Source organism: Apteryx rowi, unplaced genomic scaffold, assembly GCF_003343035.1.
Source record: "Apteryx rowi isolate R43461 unplaced genomic scaffold, aptRow1 scaffold_20, whole genome shotgun sequence".
Lineage (NCBI taxonomy): Eukaryota > Metazoa > Chordata > Aves > Apterygiformes > Apterygidae > Apteryx > Apteryx rowi.
In genome coordinates this window covers 2,664,792-2,689,587 of record NW_020448308.1, presented here as the reverse complement: position 1 = coordinate 2,689,587, position 24,796 = coordinate 2,664,792, and the positions used below count along the sequence as shown (strand labels likewise).

General features: G+C 52.7%; 1 protein-coding gene across 1 annotated transcript in view; it reads right to left on the bottom strand.

Annotated features, from left to right (window-relative positions):
- GTF2IRD1 (GTF2I repeat domain containing 1) overlaps window positions 1-24,796 on the bottom strand; it is a 59,343-nt gene that overhangs the window by 6,354 nt on the left and 28,193 nt on the right. Inside the window, exons 12-22 of the mRNA XM_026063684.1 lie at window positions 24,366-24,403; window positions 22,901-22,981; window positions 20,890-20,979; window positions 19,877-19,930; window positions 17,797-17,853; window positions 15,819-16,002; window positions 14,287-14,330; window positions 13,992-14,054; window positions 12,578-12,661; window positions 11,213-11,396; window positions 10,356-10,384 (exon numbers count right to left, since the gene is read on the bottom strand). Of these exons, the coding sequence (XP_025919469.1) occupies window positions 10,356-10,384; window positions 11,213-11,396; window positions 12,578-12,661; window positions 13,992-14,054; window positions 14,287-14,330; window positions 15,819-16,002; window positions 17,797-17,853; window positions 19,877-19,930; window positions 20,890-20,979; window positions 22,901-22,981; window positions 24,366-24,403 (908 nt within the window). The remainder of the gene's footprint in view (window positions 1-10,355; window positions 10,385-11,212; window positions 11,397-12,577; window positions 12,662-13,991; window positions 14,055-14,286; window positions 14,331-15,818; window positions 16,003-17,796; window positions 17,854-19,876; window positions 19,931-20,889; window positions 20,980-22,900; window positions 22,982-24,365; window positions 24,404-24,796) is intronic.

Sequence of the window (24,796 nt, the reverse complement as noted above, 5' to 3'; positions counted from 1 at the left end):
TATAATATGCCAAATAATCAGCTTGGCTTTACTAGCTTTTTTAATTATCCTCATCATGCCAAACAGTTTCTTCTCTATTCTCTCATTTTAAACGATGTGACTGTGTCAGTAGATTTCTCCCCAGCTCTTCAGCATCCTCGGGGAGGCTCCAGGAAAAAACGACTGCATTCAATACCTGCCCCCAGTAAAGCTTTTCCACCCCACAGATAGAAAGGACCCACTGGAACAATCTTTTCCATCTCTCCTTGCGGTTCACCTATGCAGCTCTGAGACGCACGGCTATATCCAGCACCCCAGGCGTGCCAGCGTGCAGACACGCGCGGGCTTTTGGGCAGCACCACAAGTGAGCTCCTGCTGCTGGGAAGCAGAGGCCGGTGAACCAGGATGTGCATCTGGCAAGATTACACGGGCTTTTAATTTGGCTACTTATTTACGGTCTGCTCGGCGGAGAGCGCAGTCCAGCAGCCGCGCAGGGCAGCGGTGCCGCAGCGAACCTCGCTGCACCCAACGCAAGCATTTTGGGGGCTACTCTGCAGCCAAGGCAAGCATTTTGGGGGATACTCTTCCTCCCTGTTTACTCCTGCATCCTTGGTGCAGCTGCAACCGCGGCGCTGGCTGGGCAGTCGTGCTGCAGGCGGTGCAAAATAAGCTTTTAACGGGGGCCCTTTGCACCGGACCGCAGGCGTTGGGGTGAGCTGGGCTTGTGGCAGGGGATGGCTCGGGGACGGCCACCCTGCAGCGGGACGGGCGAGCGGAGCCACGGGACGCCGCGGCCCTGTGCCCCCCGGGCGGCAGCCGAGCCCACGCCGGCGCCCCGCGACGGCACCGCTGCCCAGGCCGCTCAGAGAGGCCGGGGGGTCTCCAGCCGCCGTGCTGCAACGGCAGAAAGCCGGGTGCCTCCCTGCCACGGGGCGGCTTTCCGGATTGCTCTCAAAGGAGAGGCGAGTTCAATCCTTCCAAATCCCTCCATTTCAGTGCTGCACCGGTGCGATTAATAATAACAGCAATAACGGTAACAACAATAACAGACGTGATTTAAATCTTTTTGCCTTGCCTTAATGCTGCCCTAGACTCCATTTTTAAGGTCGCTGAACAACCCTACGGCTTGAAATTTTGCTTTAAATACAAGCTGGCAACCTCGCACGAGTCCCTGCCTCGCGGAGCCGGGCTTTCGAGCAGCACGCCAACACCACCGGCCTCGCGACACAAATCCCGCGGCGTGGCAACGCCGTGGCTCGCGCTCCTGCGAAGAAGGGGGACATCCCTCCTGCAGGGTCCGGCCTCCCAAAAGCTGCTTTTCTGAGTGGCCTGGAAAATAATAGTTCGGTAGGTCGGCGTGTAGCAAGGAGAAAGGGAGACGTGTCTGCGAAGGAACCTCAAGGCCGAGTAGCACTGCAAATCCAGAAACTGCAGCAAAGGAACTGGGAAGGGCTCTAGCAAAAAACCAAATAGAGCAGAACGAAATAAAATAAAGCAAAACCAAGGTCCCTGAGCAGCTCTGATCTCAAGAAAGAGGCAAGACTCTCCTCTCCGCCGCCCGCGTACGGGTGCTGCTCCGGGGCTGCCGGCCCCTGCGGGCTCCCTCCGCGACCTCCTCGGCATTTGGGCTCGGTCCCTTGCAGGCGTATATGCAGCCGTATGGATGTATAGATGGTAGCAGACAAAGAAAGAAACATCAGAACCAGGTGTTGTCACTTGCTTAATTTTGCAGTGGTTCTGTTTCCCCAGGGCTCTTTCCTTGCCGCTAACGCTCCAAGCGACCCAACTACCTTTTTTCCTGCCGCGCGACGGGGCAGGACTCCCACCTTCCCACCTCCCGACACCGGCGCGCGCTCTCGCAGCCCGGGGGACACCCCGAGCGAGCACGCACAGCGGAGCAGGCGGAGAGGGAGCCTGGAGGAGCATGCCAAGGCCGCTCCCAGCACAGCTGCTCCGGTGATGCTCCAGCATCCCGGCACCGCACCGCCTCCGTCCTCGGACGTCTTCGGGCGAGAGAGATCTCGCGTTTTAGACATCTGACACTGTGAAACAGTTGACGTAAGGAGGCCGCCAGCACCCTTGGTTGTGCCGAGTCCCCTCCGTAGAGCAGGGTGACGCAGGCTTTCGGGTTCGGTTCTGTGCTATCAGCTTTTCTTTTATTTTTATTTTTTTAATTAAAATAAAATGCCTGTTTGCTGGGTTTCTTTGATCCTGCTTGCCTGGACTGAGGAGCCCCATTCCCTCCATATACACTTATATTTAAGCAATCGCACTTTTAAATCACCATTTGCCATTTTTCAGTAGGGCTTGTCGGAGCTCAACATTTCTTCTAGAAACGCCAAGTCCTACCTAGTGGGCATTAAAAAATGGATTTTAGGTGTCTGTTATTAGACAACAGGATCCAAAACGTAACCTATTTTTCTAGCGACTTTAAGAAAACCCAACAAAACCAAATCCAGCGCGTTCCACGTGTAAATAAGGTCTCCGTGCGTGATGTCTGCTGATGCCCCGTGCAGAGACCTGCTCTCCACGGTGAAACCTCAGCACGGCCAAACTGAGAGCACCTGCGACACGGGGCGTTGCGCGGGTCGAGCTGCCCCGCTCCCGCTCCCGTTCCCGCGTCTCGGCCAGGCCCGCCTCGCGCTGCCGTAACCCCTCGCCTCGCTCCCGTTACGCGCTGGGGGGAGGCGGTTCGGAAAGACTTGCCCGTTGCGCTTTTCTCAGTGGATCGACACGTCTCTCCTCTAACGCTGCACTCAGCGACTCGTGCTTGCGCCCGCACTCAGCGCGGCCCCAAACGGTCTTCCCGACGCTCCAAACGACCATCCACCGCCGGCCGCGCGGCTGGGCCACCCGCGCTTCATAAACCTCCGTCAACTAAATAACTACCGCCAGCGTAGCTCACAGCGCAAGCGGCTCAGCTTTTGCTACCGGCGCTCGCAAGCAGGTGAGCCCTTCTCCAGGCAGCGATCCCCTTCGTTTCCGAGAAACACGGGGCCGAGCCAGGCAACCGGCGGGCTTCAGGGTATCGCAATTCGGCCCCGAATCGCAAGAGGATAAACACGCGCCTCGTCTTCCAGCGTCTTGTCAGAGCGCAAATGCAATTACACCGGTGTGAATCTGGAACGAACCCGCCAACCGCAACGAGGCTATTCCATAGTGACACAGCTTTAAATACAATTAGAATTAGCCTGACATACGCATGTTTTCTACGTGTAACTATAAACTTGTAGGAGCATGCAATTAACATCCAGACACGGGGCCAGAAGCGCAGCTGAGACGAATAAGCCCGGCTCTGCCAAAGCCGGCTGCGCTGATATACCTTGCCGTGCAAGAGCTGCAAAGCAGGCAAGCTCTTCTCTCCTCCTGCAAATTATTACATACATTAAATGCATGGAGCCTGCCCTACTGCACGCCAGCTCCGGCCCACTGTATGCATTAAAGCAAAGCAAAGAATCCCCCAAAGTGCTTGCTGTGAATTGCAGATGGACTTTTTAACAAATTAATTGCTTAGATGCGCGGAGGAGCTAAGCGTGACTTGTCAGGGCAGTTTGTCCGGAGCAGAGCTGGGGCCTGCAGCCAGGGGGGCTCAGAAACGCAGGTAGGATTAATAACAACAACCAGACACTGTTAAACACATGCTGCATCGTTCAGTTCTTGGTATCACTGGGAAACAGCGGGGAGGAAAAAATACCTGGAATCGGGGCGTTTTAAGATATTTTCTTTCCCACATTAAAACACAAGCGCATTTCTTGTCTGCTACCATCTACGATGCATCAGCTGAGCTACGTACCATTCAAGGCAGCGTACGCTTTTTCCAATGACGTTATCCGTCTAGGGGCTACAGCACGAGTTAAAAGAAGAAAAAAAAAAAAAAGGAGAGAAAGAAAAAGAGAGCAATGAGTGCTACAGCTTGGTTTTCTTGTTCACAAATAAAAGCAAAACCCAGGGCGACCCTGTCCTTAACTGCTCAGAACTGCTCTGGTCCTGAGGCCCTTTGGCATCCAGACCGCCTCAGTCGTCCCACTGGTTTTCACTGAGCTATTTTCGCTGCTCGTCCGCGCGCCAGCCCCGCGGGCACCCCGGGCGCCCACCCTGCCGGGCAGGGAGAGGCGAGCGGCAGTGAGGGCCGGGAGCCACCGAGCACGTGTCACCCCGTCCTGTCCCCGCTGCCACGGTCGCTCGGGGACCAGGGCTCCCCGCGCTCCAGACAAACCCGCTGCGGGTGCTCAGGGGAACCGCGCGGCCCCCTGCCCGGCGCCCGAATCGCGCCGCGAGAGCGAGGAGAGCGCTCCCGTCGGCAGATGCGGTATCCCGAGCGAAGCCTCCAAGGGGGGATTGCCAAAAAAACCAGAGGGAAATTTGCAGGTTAAAGCGGGTGCAGAGTAAACAGGGAAATTGCGTTAGTTCTGCAGCAGCGGGGAGGAAAACGGAGAAAACGGGACCCCTGCGGCGAGGCTGGCTCCAGCCCCCGGCTATGAAACGACGAGGGATATCAGAAGCGAACCGAAGAACAGGAGAAGACACCGGCTCCTGGCCCAGCTCTCGGCGTCGAGGGACTTGACGCCAACGTCCCAGACGGGGAGCGGGGCTGGTTCCCGCGCGCAGGGCGCCCGCAGCAACGTCCCGCACGAGCTCTCTGCCAAACCGCGTTTGTCCTTCGCCGAGCAGATCCCTTCCTTGCACCATCCGTCCAGACGGGGTCCGATCGCAGAAGGGCTGCAAAAACCTGGGTGTGACGCATCGACCAGAGGCCACAACGCGAACAAGGACGGATCGACCAGGAAAACACAAAACGCCGATGCTACGGGCTGCAGCAAGGAGCAGCCAGGCTGCCGGGGCGGCCGGCGCGTTGCGCAGGGGACGCGGCGCTGCCCTGCGTACGGCCGGTGTTTAGGAGCGCTAGTCAGAAGGTTTAGAAGGGGCAGGGGCAGCGTCTCCGGTGGTGCAAAGGAGCTTGGACACAGGCATTTTCATCAGTCCTGGTGAAAACTTCAAGGTGTTTCTATTAAAGCAAGCTGATTAAGAAAGATAATTGAATTTTTTGTCCTGGTAACCCACATGTGCTGCACCTTAAGCCTGGGAGTCCTCTCACCAAAGTGGCTGCAGATGCTCCTGGCAGCCAGGGAGAGCGTGTGCGCAGGCAGGAGCACGGTCCCACCGCCACACACGTGGGCAGGAGCACGGTCCCACCGCCATGTGTGGGCAGGAGCATGGTCCCACCACCTCGCACGGGCAGGAGCACGGTCCCACCACCCCACAAGGGCAGGAGCACGGTCCCGCCACCACACACATGGGCAGGAGCACAGCCCCACCACCACATATGGGCAGGAGCACGGTCCCACCACTCCAGGCAGGCAGGAGCATGGTCTCATCATCACGCACAACAGTAGCACGGGAGAAAAAGGGCTTTCGGGGTTCTCCAAAGGACACGGAGAATCAGGAAGAGCAAAGGGACCGTGACACCTTGGACCGGCTGGCGTTACCCTCCGACGCAGGTGAAGAGGTAGCGCAGGCATGCGAAAGAGAAAAGGAGAAGCAACGGCACAGAAAATGGTGATTTGAATTGCAGAGCACGAGCGCTAGGTGCTTAAAAAAAGGCTTTGGAGGCTTTACACAACTCTTTACACTTGCTGTTTGACTTTCCACCTTCAGACTAAAACCAGTAATCGATCACCTTAGCACTATAAAAAAAAAAATCCATCCCGGATAAAAGGAATGCAGATAAGAAGGAACAATAATCCGACTGCCCTCGCACGGGTTAAATATCGGGACGGAGGGATGAAGGAAGCCTGGGGGTTTGGACTTCAGACAGCAAACAGGCGAAGGAACGAAGCCCGCTCCGCTCGGGTCGCTGTCGGATCAAGTGCTTTTCCCTTTTTTGTTAGAAGTTTCAAACATGAGGCACGGCTCATCCAAGTCTTGCGGAGGATTGTGCTCTTGTGATTAAAAGAAAAAAAAAAAAAGGATGCCTGGATGTGTGGTTTTTTAATTAAAGAACACTGCCTGCCCTACTTTATTAATTGGAGTATGGGAAATAATCTATCAGTGCGGTAGGGAGTTTTGGGAATAGGACAGATGGAGCTGGTGTACATTTTCAATCAAAGCACATAAAAATTAACATACAGAAAGATTTTTTTTTTTTTTTGCTAGATTACTTATGCTTGATATTTTTTTTCCAAAGGCTCAAATTAAGCCTGTTTTGTATCTCCGCGCCTCGGGAAAGAAGAAAAGAAAGGAGAAGCGTGCATTTACAGCGCCGGAGCTGCAGCCCCGCTCTCCTACTGCTGTTTTGGCGCTGGAAGCTCGTGCCGATTGAAAAAGCATTTTGAAGGTCTTTTGCGCAGAGCCGATAGCATCAGCGGAGAGAAGAAAAACTGGAAAACGGAATGAAAATCTCTAAAGGCCAAGGGGGCTGTGCTCGCTCGGAGGGCTTTGCGCAGCCCGCGGGGACCCCGCGTCCCGCGTGCCGGTCCCACCACTCTGCACAGGACTCTGCACCCCACAGCTCCTAAATCGCTTACTTGAAGTGTTTTTCCCCAGAAATGGCCTCACTCTCAAAACCACCTTCTTCTGAAGGCAGATAACACAGGCTACGCACACAAGCTCTCCCTCCGGTCGTCTCGGAGCTGATAGGACTTGGATCTCACCCAGGCGACTGCGACCCATTAGGGGAGAGATATCATCTTGACAGCAAAATTACAGATAATCTCGAGAAAAAGAACGCGAGGCACTCGAGATTGCGTTGCAATCCTGCCATCCGCCGCTGTAGTATTTAAAAAAATTGCTGCCCCCCAAAGACGCGGCGAACGAGCCCGGTTCTGCGCGGTCCCGCAGCTACTGGTACCGCTGCAAAAGCAGCCGCCGCCGCCGCAGCCGCCCCCGCGCCGGCCGAAATTTTCTTTCCCCTTTACAACGCGTGTTATTCACGCAATGTTTAGCTGAACCACAAAGGTATAAACTCCGGGTGCATTTATAAAGAAGCCTCCTGGACTTTCTAGCTCTTACTGGCTTTTGCAAGCCGTAAGTAAATATCGCTTTTATTTTAACGTTCTTTTGCAAAATAAAATGATTTCCATCGATTTTCTTTTAATGCCAAGGATGCACTTCTGTTGGGCTTGATTTTACCTAGCAGGGTTTTAATACAAAAGATGCAGGTAAAAAGAACATGACAACTTCTCTTATATTTCATTTTTTTTATGCTCTATGGCTATTTTGAAATTATTAATTTTGTTAAGGCAGATGAAAAGCGATCAAAGCAAAAGCGACGTATGTACCACTGTGTTGCTACCATCAACTCAGGTGTAACAGGATGGTACAACGGAAGAGAGGTTATTGCTGTCAACGGGGTTTTTTGGGGGAAGATAAAAATAGCCTTTTTATTGAAGAGACATTCCAGTGGTAGCCCTGTTATAAAATAATTTCAAGTTCCTGCATTGCCTCCTAAGATTTAGCAAAAATATGGAATAGTCTATAACAAATTGAGGTGTCGGGTAAGAAAAAACAAAAAGAAATCACTCGTCTGTAACAGTTCTTACTTAAAATGTGCCGCCTACACCTAGGAACTGCGAGGAAGGGACGCGAAGCCGGTGCTGCCTGGCTGAGCCCAGGGTGGGGAGAAAGGAGCAGGGATTGCGTGACCTCTTCCAGGGGCTGCTCCGGTAATGCAATAGCGTGGAATAAAATATTTCTGTGCTTTTCTCCTAGTATGGGCAGACACACGGCGCGAAGGTACATCTGGACAATCACTCCGAGGGAAAGGGGAAAAAAAAAAAAAAGTTCTCCGTAGAAAATAAAATCAATTTCCTCTACATCTCTATTTATCATGTTGCGTTTCCAGCTGAGCTGGCAGGCTGAAATATTTGCCTTCTGATGTGCTCCTTGTTAATGGCATGATTTGTGTCAGATCAGCGTCCCTTAATGTAATTATACAGATTACTGCAGAGGAACGGAAAGACAAGATGGGGCTGGAGGATTGGATACATCGTTGGGTTACTCCAAAAGTGTATCCCTATAATTCCATGGAAAACTGGAGCTCTGCAACACTCGCACTTTACCCCAGTCTCATCTGAGATCCAGCTGATGTGAACTGTCTGGGAACGTGGTGCTCGGGAACCAAAAACATGGAGTTTAATCCAAAGCCTGTGGAGGTCTCTGGGAACCTCTCCAGAGTCTTGGCTGGGCAATAAATCGGGTTCCACAGGATCAACCTGTAGACCATGCCCTGGACTGAATTTCCCAGACAGATCATCTTCTGTCAGAGCTGCCTCTGGAGTCTAACACCTTTTTTGCAGTTCCCAATAACAGTATATAAATGTTTTCCTGTCTGCCGTATTTTTCTTCCCTAAATTGTGCCATCTCCATGGAGGCTGGCCAAGGAAATGGAAAGCCATCAATAAAGAAGACAACATTTTTTGCACCCATCTGGGCTCTTCCAACAGTTGTAATTACACACATTTAGAATGGAGACAGGTTTTAAACCACATTTCTAACAGCAAGATATCTTTTCCGGGGAGTCGGGAAGCAAGAGCCTGAGTTATTGCAATGGTGCACGGGCAAGGAGAAGTTCCCTGCAAGGCCATTTCCGCAGTTCGGCTTCTGCAGCCTGGCATGAGTTTTGCTCAGCTTGTCAGGGGTAAAATCTGAGGATGGGCTCAAAGTCAGGGCGACCGGAAAAATGGGGCCGTAAGTCCCATTGCACCAAGGGAAGGCACCAGCGCGGCAGCACCGCAAAGGGCAAGGCTGACCTGGGGGAAGCCAACTCCTTGTCTCCTTCTCTGGAGGTATTCAAAACCCGCCTAGACATGCTCCTGGGCAACGTGCTCTAGGTGACCCTGCTTGAGCAGCGGGGTTGGACCAGATGATCTCCAAAGGCCCCTTCCAACCTCAACCCTTCTGTGATTCTGTGAACTCCTGGGACAAGCTGAAATTAGCTGAGCTGGGAACTTCACAACCCAGGGCGTAGGGACTGCAATCCATTTACAGGTTGAAACGGGGAAAGCACTGAATTCAGAGAGGCAGGAGTCAATGGGTGACCGGACGAGTGAAGATAACCTGCATGTTCCTAAAATGGGGCAGAGGATTCCCACAAAGCTTCAGAGGAGCTTTAGCTCCGCACGCACCAGCCCCCCTTTTCCCTCTCTGAGCACAAGTTCAGCATCCGCCCTGCTGCCCTTCAATACGCCTTCACCGACCCTACGGAGCCGGGAGAAAAGAGCCCAGGAAACCCTCGGTTCATGCGACGCTTCAGCGCGACCCACCAGCAGGACCCGTCTCTGGCCAGCGGCTCCGTGCTCACCCACTTCTCCCACCACAGCAGAGGGACGAAGGGGACAAGTCCAGCGACAAAAATTCAGGAGATAGCGATGACGGCGCAATACGCAGCCGAGCCACGAGAGCGGCAGCGACGGGGGCCCGTGGTGGGAAACGCCACCAGGATAAGGGAGCAGCAGATGGGACAGCGATGGGGAACCCCGTCCTGTGGGCTTCAGGGGAGATTTGAGGCCTCTTGCTACCTTTCACTGGACATTCGTACAGCGTGAGCACGGAAATGCAGGCAGAAGCTTCAAATTTTAGCGGTCAGTGCTTTCCCCCCCCCCCCCCGCCCCTTAACACCTGCATTTCATTTTTTCCATCCAGTTTTAAAACCCAGCAAGAAACAGCTCACAGAAAGCGGAGCAGGAGAACCGAGCTCCTTGCTACGCGGCCGACATCCCCTCTGGGCGCGCTCGACCTGCCCCTGCTCCCCGGCGCCCGTCCCAGCGACGTCTCGCGCTCACCCGGGGCGGCAGAGGAGAAACGGGCGCTTACAGAGCCCGCCCAGGTCCCAGCGCCTCCTCCCTGCCCCTCGCCCCGCTCTCCCGGGCACGGGATGCTCATAACTTGGAGGGGGTTTTCATTTCCACGTCGCTGCTCCGCGCTTCCCGCGGCTTGATAAACAGCCCTGCCGCACGCGCAAGCAACCTGCTGCTTTTTATAACGCAGCTCCGCTGGTTAATCAAGCGGCAACGCTCATCGCCGCCCCCGGCCCGCCGGCGAACCTCCCTCTCCGGTGAACCTGCCAGCTAACTGCAACCGATATTTATTTTTAAGAGCATGCACTTTCTTAAATGCAGAACGCAGATTCCTGCCCTACATCAGCTCTTGAAAAATGCAAGGAAATAGCAACAGGACGCATGTGGGAAGCAAAGGCCAGCTGTCTCGGTCAGGGGAAGCTTCAGCAAGCGCACGGAACGCGCGGACCGGGCAGCACGGAGAGGTGCGGCGAGGGCAGCTTTCCCCCCAGGCGATAAAGTGAGCACGCCGCGCGAATCCTGCGACTCCCTCACCGCCCATCAACACCGACTCGGTGCATCGCTTAGGCAAAAAACGCTTACCGGGTTTGGGGATGAGTCCTTGAAAAGGCCTGTAAAAAAATAAGGAAAAAGGAAGATTTAAAATGAAACGCCAGGAAGAGGATGCATCCGGAGCGAGCACCCTCCCGGGGGGCTGCGTGCCAAGGTCCCCCGCGGGATCCGTGGGAGCCTTGCGCAGGCGGCTCGCCCCCTGCACCGGGGAGCCCAGCCGAAATCGCGATGGATTCGCACTTAAAACCCCTGGTTTCCACTCCCGGCTCCGGCAGCAACCTGTTTGGATCATCCCTCGCAAGCACCTTCCCGCCCGTCTCCCCTCCCCGCTGGCGCCCACCCGGGTTGGCTGCAAACCCTCGGGGACGGCGAGCGTCTCCCCTCCGCTGCGAGCGGGCGCTGCGCGGCCCCGCACGTCTCCGAGCTCGGGGGCAGCTCCGCACCGCTCAGACAAGCACCGTTTCGGTTTTAATCTCGAGCCTCTTACAAAAGAGGCAGACCACGGCTGCGTTTCCCTCCTCTAACCCCCCTCCCGGGGGGCTGCGGCCCCGCCGCGCCGCTCTCGGCGCCTTCCCCGACGGGGCGAGCGGGGCTTCCCGGGCCCCGCGCCGGTGCCGTCTCCTCCACCCCGGGCAGCGGCGCGGCCCAAGAGCGAAAAGCAGCAGGACCCTCTGTCTTACAGCTCACTCCTGTCCGGCAAATCATTAGCTTCCAACCTAGCTGGTGCCTCTCGGCAGGCTGCAAGGCCGTGCCGTTAGGGAGCATTTATAACCCTTCTCTGACGGGGCTGGCAGAGCCGGCGGCGCGTTTAGCCCTGGAGCGAGCACGGGCATGGACACCCTGCCCTGGCGCTTCCCCCTTCCCGCTGCTGCCCGGCAGGAACGCACCTCGTCACGGTGAACTTGATTTTATCGGCCACGGCCAATATCCTCTCCAGGTTCTGCGAGCCAAAGGTGCACGGCTTCCGGAAGGGGATCCCAGGGGGCAGCCCCTCGATGATCACCGAGCCCGGGTTGCTCTTGATCCGCTTGTAGGGCACTTGCACGGGGTACTTAATTCCCAAGGCCTCCCCTGGAAGAGAAGCGAGGCGCGAGCGCGTGTGACGCTCGGCGGCGGCGGCGGCTCGTGTCCCCGAGGCGCTCACCCATTCCCCAAAGCGCCACGCTGAACCGAACGAGCCGGCTGCTCGACGGGGCATGTCAGGCTTTGGGTCACGGACCAACGTTTTCGGGCCGTTGCCCCGGGGACGATGGGAATGGAGGGGTCGAAGGCAACCGCGAGGGTGCAGAGCAGCAGCGCGGCCAAGAGCAGATGGGGCGGAGGAGAGGCACCATCAGCTCCTGGGGCCGGAGGGGCCCCGTAGGACAGCGACCCTGACACATGGCCAGAGGGATGGAGAGGTGGGTGCTGCACGCTTCAGGACATTATCTGGACATAGTTTCCACTCCGTATGCCCTCTCTGACGCTTGGCTGCAGGACTAAGGGCAGACATTTCCTTGCAAGGAAATGCTCTTGCTTGTTGGCTGGTGGGAGCAGACACCTGGGAACCAGGGCAAGAGTCAGTCTCACTCCTGTCTATAAAATGAGGATAACAGCATCTCCCTACCTTGCTTAACAAATACCAGATACTCTTGAAGGAGGCCATACGAACGCCTTGCAGAGCCCAAGCAGGGTCCCTAAGAAACCTCCAGGCGAGTTGGAAGCACGTTATCTACCCATCTCCGAAGGCTCCTCCGAGCGCTTGCCACGGTCCCTCTTTATTCTCCTTCCAACCTCCTCCGCCTCCTTCCCCTCCACCCCCTCTTCCAGGCATTCAGACAAATCTCGCTGGCTCTACAATGCTCCGCTAATGAAATTAGCATCTTTGTTCTTCATGGAAGGGGAGGAAAAAAAAAAAAGAAAGAACCTGTCTAGGAACGGCAGGCAGCATTAACAAATGCCGCATGCTCCTAATCACGAGAATCTTCCTTGCTGTGCAAGAGCCACCTACGCAGCAAGAGCCTTCGACAAAAGGCTCTTGTTTCCCACCTCGGGAAAGAGACACGTCATCGGCTCCTAATCCCCAACCGGGGCACCGCGTCCCGCGTGCGCCCCACAAAACAGCCGCCGCTCTGGATGGGAAGGGGAGGACGAATGAAACCACCTGGCCAGCAGTTATCAAAAAGAAACTGAGGGGATGGGGACAAAAAGGGAGGGAGGAAAAAGATTCAGGGAAGAGGGGAATAAAAACAACTCCCACCCTGCTTTCTCACCGTATTTCTTGTTGAACAGGTCCTGGACTTGTTCCCTTAGTGTATTAGCAATGTCTATTCTGGAAAGCCTGGCATCATAATTTTCTGTAAAATAAAGAAACAATTATGGACTTCTGCTGTTAAATTAAAAGGCACTCTGTGACTTTTAAGTAATACAATTTTCTAATTATAGGAAAGTCCTTATCTTGCAATTAGCTAATCTCTGGAGTAGGCCATTCAAAGTCCTTAAAAATAATCTAAACAGAAATATGTCTCCCCCCCCCATTTGCTATGAATAAAAGCTGCATGAAATCGAAGATTCAGTTGCGATAATTGCTGACATTAAAACAAAACAAAATCAAAAGCATATCCAAAAATCCTTTGCAGGCCAGGGCCGCTGGTGCTCTCCGCCAACCCTGGCAATGGCCGTTCGGCGCCCGCGGGACAGCAGATCACCACGGTGCTGGCTGGGGAAAGGGAAAAGGTGCTGGGAAAAGGGGCGCTCGAGCTCTGAGGCACTCATCTTTCCCAAGTTCCTTCCCAAACCATATGCTTTAAATCCCCAGCTCTTCCTCCTTTATGTTTTCGAAGAAGCAACGGCTTCGAAAGCAAAGCCGTGGCGGAGGAAGGCGAGGAGCGCGCTTTGTGCGACAGGTCCGCAAGATCTGTGCTGGGCTGAGCATGTGCCGCAGATGGGATTTATACAAACATCATCTGGGTGGAAAAGCCATAAAAAGGCAAACTGTGAGGCTTAGAAGACTTAATTATGTGTGTCGCAAGGTCAGATGGCAAGATAACCAAAGCCGTTTAATTAGGGCACCATGCAGAGCGCTTCTCCAGTCGCCGGTCTGGACCCATGAGACTGCCCGCCCCAGCAGCGTCTGGCTCCGTCTTGACTTTTGGCTGTCGGGTCTCTCCTATCCTCTCACCCTGTCTCTTCCTTTTCATTTCTTCTTCCCATCCTTGCCTTGAGTTTCTCCTCTACCAACCCACCAAGCCCCAAGATCTCACGACTGCTCCTTTTCCGCATTTGTGCTGTTTTAGGCAGCACTGCCCCGGCCCGCACCCAAACGGCACGTGCGTCAACTGCAGACGACTGCAGCTGCATCACCAGTGCCTGCGATGGACGCAGATACCAGGCGTGATCTGGGTGTATGTCCGTGCACCTGTAGTGGGACTAGCTCTTGTTCTGCAAATGCCACTGCTTGATCACTCCGTAAAAACCAAACGATGACATACCAACTCTTTCACTCACTTTTTTCCCCACTAGAAAAACAAAAACTTCCTACTTATGGTTCAATTTTTCTGTTTGTTCAACAAGAACTCCATGGGCTAACTCTGACCAAGCGTCCTCTGCAGCCAGGCCATGGTGGCTCTGCAGCGGTCGGCACACGGGGCAGCGATCCGCCGGCTCGCAGACCCTGCCCGTCCTCACCTTGAAAGCCCTGTCTCTTCACAGCGTCGTCCATGAGCGAGTCGCTGGTGTCCCTCTCGCCAGCTGCTGAGAGGGGGACATAACAGGAATTAGGGTTTGCTGCACAACCAAAGGAGATGAAGCAAGGAAGTGATTTCCAGAGGCCCCAAATACCAGGGCTGTCTTTGCACAGGCCAAAAATGACGTGGCAAGGGAAGGAATGATGGGCTGCAGCAAATGCTTTCATTCCTGTTGCAGCTCGTTATTAATGGCCTGGCGGCTGCACGTTTCAGGAGCCTACCTTTAGCTCCTGGGCTGTCAGAAGAGGTCTCCTTAATCCCCTCAGCCAGAAGTTCCGGCCTGGAAAACAGCAAAAAGCAGACGAAGCGCCAGTGAGGTTCCATTACAGTAAACCATCAACATTTTACTGCTCCATCTATCACCTAGGATAACGCTCCTCCATCCACAAACCCACTAAACATATCTGGCTAATGCAATTTTAAAGCTGCTGCAATATAGCAGGGGAACTTTGGAAATAATTTTCATGCTGACAGACTCTTTAGCGAGCCAACGTAACACTCTACGGGATAAGATTAAGCTCCCGACAGCTGAGTATCTTAAATCATCAGCCAGGAACGGTTACAAGATGCGGCCTCCCCTGCCAGGGAGCGCGGTTTTCCCAGCCGGCGCTGCCCGGAGTGGCCGACAGCGCCCAGCGGCACCCGCAAGCCCGTGCCTGGCCGAGGAGCAGCCTGCACCTATGGGCACTGCTTTTCAACACACTTTAGGCACAAAAAAATGTCTCTTGGGTATCTAAAGATAAAAACACGCAGAGATCTGATACCAGGACTGGTTGCAAGCCCTTCAAAGCCATGTTAGAAGCTACGCTGCAAAGAAACAGCTTTGGGAACAGGAGAGGATGGGGAGAAATCCCAAACGCACTGTTGGTCTCACATGTGAATTACTGGTCTGATGCCACAAAATCTCCACATTCCCACTTTTATTTTCTGTTTCAGCTGCCAGCCAGAGCTGATTACATTGCTTCTCTCCTCTGTAAGGGAGAAGTTTTTTCCGACATTGCTGCTGGCCAGAACTGAATCTATGTTCATGAGCCAGAGGACACAGAACTGAATCTATGTTCATGAGCCAGAGGACACAGAGCCTGGAATTACTCAAAGCAACAGCAGAAAGCATCTGAGACATAAATGCCAATCCACACCTGAAGTCTGCGAGGCCAGGGAACTTGTTCCTTCTCACCTAATCAAGTTTCGGTGCCTTAACAGCTTTAAGCTAAACCCACGAAGAAGAGCAGATCAGACTGCTTAAGCATAACAGGGTTGGACTGAGGTAGCTTTTGGGTGAGAAATCTCCACAAAATACCTAAAGGTATTTTGAAATCCAAGTCACTTGTGCTGGATACTTTTCCTCTACCTGGACAATAGCAGGGAACTGTCTAGGGACTGCACTCAACTCTTCTCTCCACACAACGATGCTTTATTGAGATACCAAAGACGTAAGTGCCAGGTGAGACCTGAAGGCTAAAGGTTTGCACCCTATTACCCGTCCTTTGCTACGCCCTTCTGTTAAGGCCATGCCTTTGCAAAGGCAGGTTCAAAAACAAAAAGATGAAGAGAGAGAGAGAGAGACTGACAGTAACACCGCTCCCTGTTGGGAACAGCTCCCACAAGGTAACGTCATCTGATCGCTTTTAATCAAGCAAATTTATTGAAGGTGACCACCTGATGGATGTTTTCCAGGATGCTTACTCAACAGCTGTTGCAGCCCCAGAAGCAAAAGCTCAAAACAGTAAGTCCTCACCAGAGGTTTCGGCTAATCGGCTCGTCTTACCTTTTAATGACAAACTGGATGTTGTTGCTAGCTTGTAGGATCTTCTTCAGCTTTGCAATACCAAAGCAGTTTGGGCGCCGCAGTAGGATGCCTTCCGGCAAGCCCACGACAAACAGGTCCTCGGGGTACATCAGGAACTTGGAGTAGGGAACTTTGACCGGCTCTGAAATTCCTATGGCTTTCGCTGAGGGAGGACCAAATCTCGTTAGTTTGTTAAGCCTCTGAGTTGGGTGAAAGCAAAACAGTCACGATACATTGTGGCTGAGTTTCTTTACTCTATCCACGGATGCAGAGTGCCCTAAGGATTTGAGGGAAAATCTATGCAGGAATCGGGAGCTGTCTTTGAATTTGCTGGTTTAATGTAACCTGCCTTTCAGTGACATTCTTGTCAAAAGGGCTTTCTCAAAACACTGCATGTGTCTCTTCACAAGAAAGAGGTGACCCCCATGTCTAAAGCTTCACGGATGTCCCTCTGCAGCTGCCAGACTCGGACACAGCAGGCAGAAGATGGGGGAAATCGGCTGCGCCGCCATGGTGCCGCGACACCTGAGCAATCACTGCTGGGTCATTAGACCTACCTGCTGTGGGAACTTGCTGATGAGGACATTCATCTCTTAGAGACTGGCCTGAAAACATGCAAACTCATTGCATGTAAGGCTGGACTTTCAATAGCAGTGCTTGGCATTGACAGCTCCCGGTCCCCATTCCTGCGGACACATCTGGGCTTCCCCACTGGTCACTCAACAGAGCTTTTGCTTGCTCTTCTAAACTTTGTCAATGGGCAAATGGACAGCCACTGTCAAGTAACAATTTTTGGTCAAAGATGAAAAAACAGGACCAAAACCCATGCTGAATTTGGACAAAGACTCCCAGTCTATCACTAAACTGGGAACGAGCAAGTACTGGGTAGCAGCCCATCGCCCAGCCTGCAGCTTTTAGCTTGTACCACCGGAGCACAGCTCTGCCCAGGGAGCATCTCGGCCGTTCCTGAGGACAGCAAACCCAAGGTGCTTCTGCCCATCTTTCCAACGGGTCCACTTATTTTGAAGATTTCTTCTGATTTGAAGCTACAGTATTCAAAATCAAATGAAACGCTTCTAAATTTAGGATAAAAACTTCTCCTCTTGGACAAATCACCTCCAAATCCAATCCGACTATAACTCCTCAGAGAAATGTAGGGCTTAACATTTGCAAAAAACATTTTATCATTCAACATAACCAAAGCCCTTGCTGCCACGAAGAGCGATTCTGCTTTTAAAGAAAAGTCCAGAGCAGCTCATGCAGCCTGAGGACCACAGCTCTCAGCTCTGCCTCCGGCGTTTCTGGTGTCGTCAGCCCTGGGGACGGACGAACAGAGCCTCATCCTGGCTCCCGACAGGCTGAGAAAACTTTCTGCCAGCTCTCAAAATGCATTTGTAACTTCCCTTGCATTTCTTCTGGGTTAAGCAAGCTTTATAAAAAAGGGGGGGACATTATATATACATATTTTTAACTGCACTCTCCAACTCAATCCTCCTGAACTCAATTAAGGCATGAGACAAATCCTTAGGCAATAAAAGCAGGTAACACCTCGGGGGTTGTTAGGTGGCCTGACAGCATATGCTCCCCTCCCACGCCACGACACCAGCCGGGTCCGTCGAATGGGAAAAAACCCTCTCTGCTATTTCAAACAACTGGAGGGGAAACCAGCTTCAGCCCTTTCCCTCTGCAGGAGAAGAACTGAAGGTCACCGAGGCAGTTCCTGGCCAGTAGCCAGCTACAAGGCATCGAGGAAGCCAAGAGGAAGAGCTGCAATAACAAGGCCCGGTGAGACTTCAGATGCATTTGTAAGCCCGGCAGACAGCAAATGAACAAATTAGATTGCACCTTTAGTCAGCAACGGTTTGGAAATAGTAGGTGACGGTTCTCAGCAATTAGAAGCTCCCTAAGGCAGAGACCAGCACTCAGCTTTAAGAGCATTTGTTAATGACAATCTTACCATATCTGGTGTTGAACAAAATCTCAACTTGTTTCCTCAGATGACTTAAAACGTCCCCTACACCATCTGCAAAAAAGAGAGAAATACACTGAGAAATCAGCTGCCTCCAAGGCAAGAAGCACACAGACGAGGATTGCCTTGGCAGAGCCGGTGACATGTTCTTCGCTCCCTCTCGGGGCCTACGAAATCAGTGTCGGCCCTTGGGCAGCTGCCTCCAGACTCATCGCCCCAACACCGGCCATGCCCCACACTTGATAAAGGAGCAGAAAAATCGGAAGGCTTTTGAAGGCAGCAAAGCTTCCAGGACCTCCCAGGCCAGACAGCCCTTTCCAGCCTTCCTCCATCCTCTGCCGACATCCGAGTTCCTGCAGGGTGCTGTGAGACCGGCAGGATGGTAAGTTATAGGTGCCGCCTTCGGTGCTGCACCGGACAAAGCAGAAAGCCCAGGGTGTCAACAGGCACACGGAGGGGCAGAACAGATTTCTTAATGAAATGTTTCACATCTGAATCAATCTTGGTGGTAATATGACTTATTTCCCTTCTCATGCTCTATTTTATAAGCCTAGCAGTGGACATAAACATGTATTGATATCCTTTTATCTCCCCGTCAAATCGTATGACAGAGGTCTAATAAATAGGCAAGGTCCTGCCTCTCTCTGGAGATCCTTCGTATTTTCTGCCCACGCTGCTGCTGTTTAAGTGGCCTGTCTCTGCCACTGTGTGCCACCGGTCGATATTTCTGGGACAAGGACCGGTGGCTGTTATTATTCATCCAGCACGGTGCTGTTAGTCACGCTGCTGTCCTCTGGCTCACTAAAAGCAGAGAAAACCCTTCCACGGAGCAACACTAGCAACTGTCTACGAACCCCTCCACTGCCCAGCAGCAAGGCAGGAAAAAAAAAGCACAGAAAATCCAGATAAAAGTCACCAGCAGTTGGACAGAGGTAAAGACATAGACCTCCCCCTCTCGCGGTTAGCCTTAGAGTCCTGTACGGAAATAGTTTTTTAAGACAATTAGTAAGGGACAATGGGCAGATGGAAAATAATTGGGAAGAGACAATGGGATTGGAGCAGCTCTGCTACCGAGGTGCAGCGAGTATTTTTTCCCCTGGATTTGCTTTGTATTGCACAGCATCTTCAGGCCCTCTGGGCTCCAGGGCCACGAGCCACACGGTGCCCAAGGACCTCCCTGCAGCCCGGGGAGGCAGTCGCGGGTGGCGGAGGTGCAAGCATCCCCACTCCAATATCAGTGCTCCGGGGTGCTGACAGCATGGAGCGATGCGCGTTCCTGCGGATGGTGGTCCCCATGCAGGCGTTCATCAGCCTCCGTAGGGATTCACCAAAAGCACGGGAGGGGGAAGGAAGGGCTCAGTTACAGATTTCACATGACCTCAATCAAAGTTTGCAATTTTATCACATTCTTCTCTAATCTCGCTTCTCTCTTCCCACGTGACCATGTTTCAAAGCGAGAAGACTTCACTCTTTGACCCACTTAGGAGTGAAAAGGCCAGGGATGATCTGAGCAAAGCTGAGGCGTTTCGTTCCAAGCCATAAACAGATGTTCACGCTTTTGTCGCTCATTTAATCTGCACGCAGCAGCGGTGAAGAATGCATCCCCGGTGCTGCAGCTAGCCCTGGGCCCTCCTTGGCCACGGGTGAGCCTCCTCCTCCAAAGGGCTGGGCAGCGCTGCTCACTCGGAGCTGGCTCCCACTTAGGGGCAGCTCCACCACCGAAAGGAGCAGGCACAGGATCGGGGAAACATCCCAGACTCATCCACAAAAGGAAACCGCTTCATGAAAAACGCAGTCCTACCTCTGGCACCAGTGCTGGGGGTGTGAACGCACTGGGACCCTCTCCCAGCTTGGTTGCACGGGCCACCGGGTGACACCAACAGGCATCAGCTGAGCATCAGGCCCCCGAAATACAGAGGTGCCCCTCTGCACCGAGCTCTTTGGCGGCTGAATATTTTGCAAACCATCAGAAAGCCCACCAGCCTCAACTCAAGGCACATCTGTGTTCCTCAGGCTTTTAACACCCCCGTGGAGTATCAGATGATATTTGGGCTCCTTGCAGACTCACCTGATCCTTCCATCTGCTTTTCTTCATGCCGTGAATCCTCGCTGGGCCCTTTCTCTGTACCTGCTGGGGAAGAGGAGGGTTGGCAGTGGCCACAGCAGAGTGTGTCAGAGCCGGCAAAACACCTCCTGGCGCGCGCGGGAACCTGCCCGAGCAGGGAGGGAAGGGGAAGGTGCCGCCACGGCACTTCCCAGCACAGGCAAGTTTGGGGACAGTGCTTGCCTGTCGGCAACGCAAAGCTGGAAGACACAGGCCACGCTCTTGGAAATGTTTTTGCCTGATCTCCAGCGAGTGCCTTGTCAACCAGCTCAGGACCAGGTGCATAGAAGTGGGACCAGATACGAAAAGTCACTGTTTTGGGGGAAAAGCTCATGAATCTACTTCCCCTCGGACCATCTGGTATCCCATTCCTCTCTCCCCGTCACCCAGCCATCACCCAACTCTCCCCCTTCCCCATGTTAAACTCTCAACACCCATCGCCCAAACGCAGGCTCGGGCTCTCGCAATGCCGTGCTTGCTCCCGTTGAGGATCCTCTGCCCAGCAGCACTTGACATTGCTATTGCTATAATCCGCATTGTGGCAGCACCTGGGTTGCAGAAGAGTTTCCCGGTGTGTTTGGAGTGGCATAAACGTAATAAAAACATGGCCTATATCCACAAGATCTGCCTCATGCGGGAGCCAGCCACAGCACACTGGGAGAGGCGTGCAGGCGAGGACCGGCTGTACCACAAATAGCAGCAGAAAACACCTTACTAGGGAGAAAAACACATTTCTGACAAGTATTTTGTGCAGATTCTCAGACTGGGCTACCAGCGCTCCTGGTTTGAATGCGGCTGTCCACCCTTAGGTGATAAAAGCTTAGAGAACACGGAGATGTTGGAGCACTTATTGGGACCACAACTTGGGAACAGGGCTCCTGCCTCGGAAATCGTGGCTTATAACAGATACTCTTCTCACTAATACACACGCGAATGCAGTGTCTCTGCAGTCTCCTGGATGCCTTAATTTTTATTACCTGTTACTGTTTCTAGGATGTAGTTCGACTCCTCTGAAGCCATGTGTGTGGCCACCGGGTCATGCATTTCATCCGAACTGGGCGATCGGTCTGTGGACAAAGCACCAAAGGCAGTTTGTGCTTTGCTGCTGGGGGCACCAACCCTCGCAATCCATCTCAGAGGGAGCTGGCCCATCAGCAGGGAGCGCGTGAGCACCACCCCACCGGCAGGCCTGCCCGCGCGGTGCTTGGGCGAGGGACGCCACGCAGCCTCGCAGGCATGGGACACCAGACGCTGGTCCACGGGCCAAGCATCTGGCTAGCAAATCTGCCCGCTTCCTCTCAAATGCCTATGAAACAGCACCAGGAGCTCTTCCTAAAACACATCCAAACTCCCAGACTGAGGGAAAAGCGCATCATCTGCAAAAGCTTGTTCCTAAACTCCACAGAAGGTGAAGGGCAAAAATAGTTCAAAATGACTTAATTGGCTTAATTCCATCTAGCTACTCAATTCTGGCTTAAAAAGTTAATGCTACTTGACTTAACTACTCCACCTTGGGAAGACCATTCTACTAATTTGCTGCCTTCCTCCACAAAATAACACCTCCTTAAATTTCTCTTGCGTATATATGTAGGCCCTCTTAATTTAAACCTGTATCCCCTAATGCTGGACTCTCCAGCGCCCTCAAAGAGATGTCCAAATTTAGTTTTAAATAAACCTTTAGCTAGTTTAAATACTTCAATCAGGTCACTTCTTAATCACCTTCTCACAGGATAAATAATCCAAATTTCATCAATTTCTCCTTGTACGTTAGCACCTCTTCTCTATTAATCATCTTCAGTGCCCTAAGCTGTACTCACTCTGATTTAACTATATCTATCTTCACATAAGGTAATAAAAAGTGGACTCTGGACTTCAAGTGCGATCTAAGCAGCCCCAGAAAAGTGATAACACCTCTTCCTTACACGTCCTGCCAGCTTGCCGCATATTGACTTTCCCCTCTCTCATTACCTGCCAAGACGAAAATTAAAATGTTTGATCTAACAATATGCCCAGCTCCTTCTCCCTCCTCTGTATTAACTATATGTTAAGTCCATTCTAGTGTAATTCCAGCGCGACTCCCCAGATATCGTCATATTAACATCAGCGCAACGGAGAGTGGTGCAATTTGGCCGCAGTTCAGACCCGCACAGGCTCCGGTCGGGCTGGGTATCATTCCTAGCCCGAGCGTCGCTTGGCGCTCCAACACACTCAGAGTCATGTTCCCACTTGAATTCTAGCGAGATTATTAATTAATGTTTGTAAAGCACACTGAAAATGCAAAGAGCTAACTAACCAGGCGTTAAATCCGTACGATCGTCCTACCGTTCGGCATGCTATCCTGCTCAGGTAACGGCAGCCCAAAGGTGGCTGGGTCTCAGGAAAACTAATCTCTCAGCTGGCCCGCAGGAACCCAACCGCTTCCATGCTCCATCTCCGTTACACCCTACCACCACGGACCACTCGTGGGAAGAAACTGGGGGGAAATGCCTCAGTGTCACTGATTCCAAAACATTTTCAGCATATGCTTAACATTAAACCCATTCTTACGAACTCTTCATAAACAGGTTGTTTTTCTAAACTGGGGACCTCATCAAAATACCGTGCACTTGCTATCTGAGATCCTCCAAACCCATACATCAAGGAAAGCCACTGACCACACTCACTGTCTCTAGCTTCCAGCTGGGGGAAAGACAACATTAAAAAGCAGCCAAGGAGAGAAAAAGAACAATTCAGAGCTGAGAGAGAACGAAACAACCAACAACCCTGAAAACACCCTTCATTATCCCCAAGAAACCAGCTGACTATTGATGTGCCTCTTGAATTCACTTTCAGAGCAGAAAGATCAGTGCGTCCACACGGGGGGATCTTTAGCACAGGGAGAAACCCTGCAAACGTGTCTTTTCAACGTTCAGATGCCATGATATACAAGGCCAGGCATCCTCTGCTTAGCGATTGCTCAGGTGCCAGACGAGTGCAACATCTACCTACCTGGAACAGTGATTTGAATGATGTCTAACTCATCCGGCTCTATTTTGATCTGTCTGATCCCACTCAGTTCTCCTGAGGTACCTAATGGGGAAAGAAAAAGAAAGATAAACTCAGACACGAATGGGGCTGCAGCATCTGCCCATGAACCCTCCCAGCTCGCGGGCGGCGAGAGCTTCGCTGCCAGTGATCGAAATTCTCGACAGCGGCCGGTAACAGCGCAGAGCGTTTCTGATCTCAGGCCGTTTGGCAGCGGCACAGCGGCACCGTTAAGCCCGTGGCACAGAGGGAGAAACACAGGGTGGCCGCGGCATGGGATCTGACGCAGCCGGGCAGAATCCAGCAGGATTTACAGCCACGCGCGAGGGTGCTGGCGACCTTCTCCCCAGTGCAGGAACCCAGCGGGTGCCGCGGCTGCGTGTCCAAGGGATATTAAACGCGGTGATAAGGCAAGCTGTCGCTTATCGCAAGGCAAATTTCCTCCGCTTAGGGTGGCACAAATTCACTCCAAGGGGCTGAATCACGCCTTGCCGCTGTTATGCTCGGCTTGCCCTGGCTTTATCTATTCAGGCATCCGGCCGGCATTTAACCCAGGATCATTTCTCAGGCCCAGACCCCCGAGTGAATTAGTCAGCTGTGTGACAATCTTATCCTAAAGGAAAACATGTTAATTTGAACCTCGGGGCATTGACTGCTCATTTGCCGTGGTCAGAGCATTCACACAGTTGATTTCTACAGTTCAGCTGACGTGCGGTAATGCAATCATGTGTCCGCTTTTAGGTAGAAGGGAATTTAGAGATTAAAGACTTCATTTAGCATCACATTTAAGCACATGCTTAAGCCCCTAGTCTCATTCTTTTCAATTTATGCATTTTTTTTGGACCCAACTGGAGGGTCATATGATAAGAACCTTTATCTCTGTATCTATCAGACGGGGATAAAATACTGAAAACCGCGCCGGGGGATACCATATAACTAATGTCACTCTTTCAAGTTACGTTTATAGGCCACTTGCTCTTATGGCTCTTCATTACAAATTTATTCTGGCTGCCAATACAACCAAGCTATCAGACCACCCGGACACAGAAAAGGTTTAGCCTGTTTTCCCCGGCTTTCACCCCCATTTATTTTGCTGCCTTAGCAGGCGGGCGATCGCTTTGTTGCTGCCATTCGCCTTTGTTTTGTTAATATTTTTTTAAACCGATACCTTCTCGCACAGTGGGCCGTCAGATGACTACATGTGACCAAGCACGTGCTTTACATCAGCGCGGGCGTGCAGCCCTGTCTGGTTTTGGGTGCGTTTGCTTGGGAGCAGGGATAACACACCGCACACGCGCAACCAGCTGAGCTGGTTTATCTGAGAGCTCATCCGCTCCCCGGGAATCTGATATTCGCAGGGAAGGTATAAAAGCCTCCCCTACTCCGTGTTACTGTTTTCCAGCAGAAAAAGGAGTAATTCTTTGCTCACCTGGTTCACAGCTTTCAGAAACGCTACACTTCTCAGCCCTGCAAGGGAAAGGCAGACAGGAGACATGGTCATGGAGCGAGTCAATGAAGCTTAAAACTGCCGTGCATGTGCGCAGCGCTGCCGGCTGGGCCCGCAGGCACCGTCACCGTAGCACAGCTGGCTGAGCCCCCCTTCCCAATGTGTCCGCCCAGGAAGTCTGGGCTGGGACGGTTTTATGAGCGTGGAAACCACAGAGGCAATTTTTGGAAATGCTCTCAAGGTAGGTAGGTCGTAAACTGAGCTTGGTTTTCTCCCGTAATGTGTTACTTTACGCTGGAGTCCCCAGAAGGACAGGGCTATCTCCACTCCCCACGTCCAAAACGTTGCAGGCGCCCAGGTCCTGTCTGAAGGTAATCTTCCAGGCGTTGCCTGCTCCCGACTCTTCCCTCGGT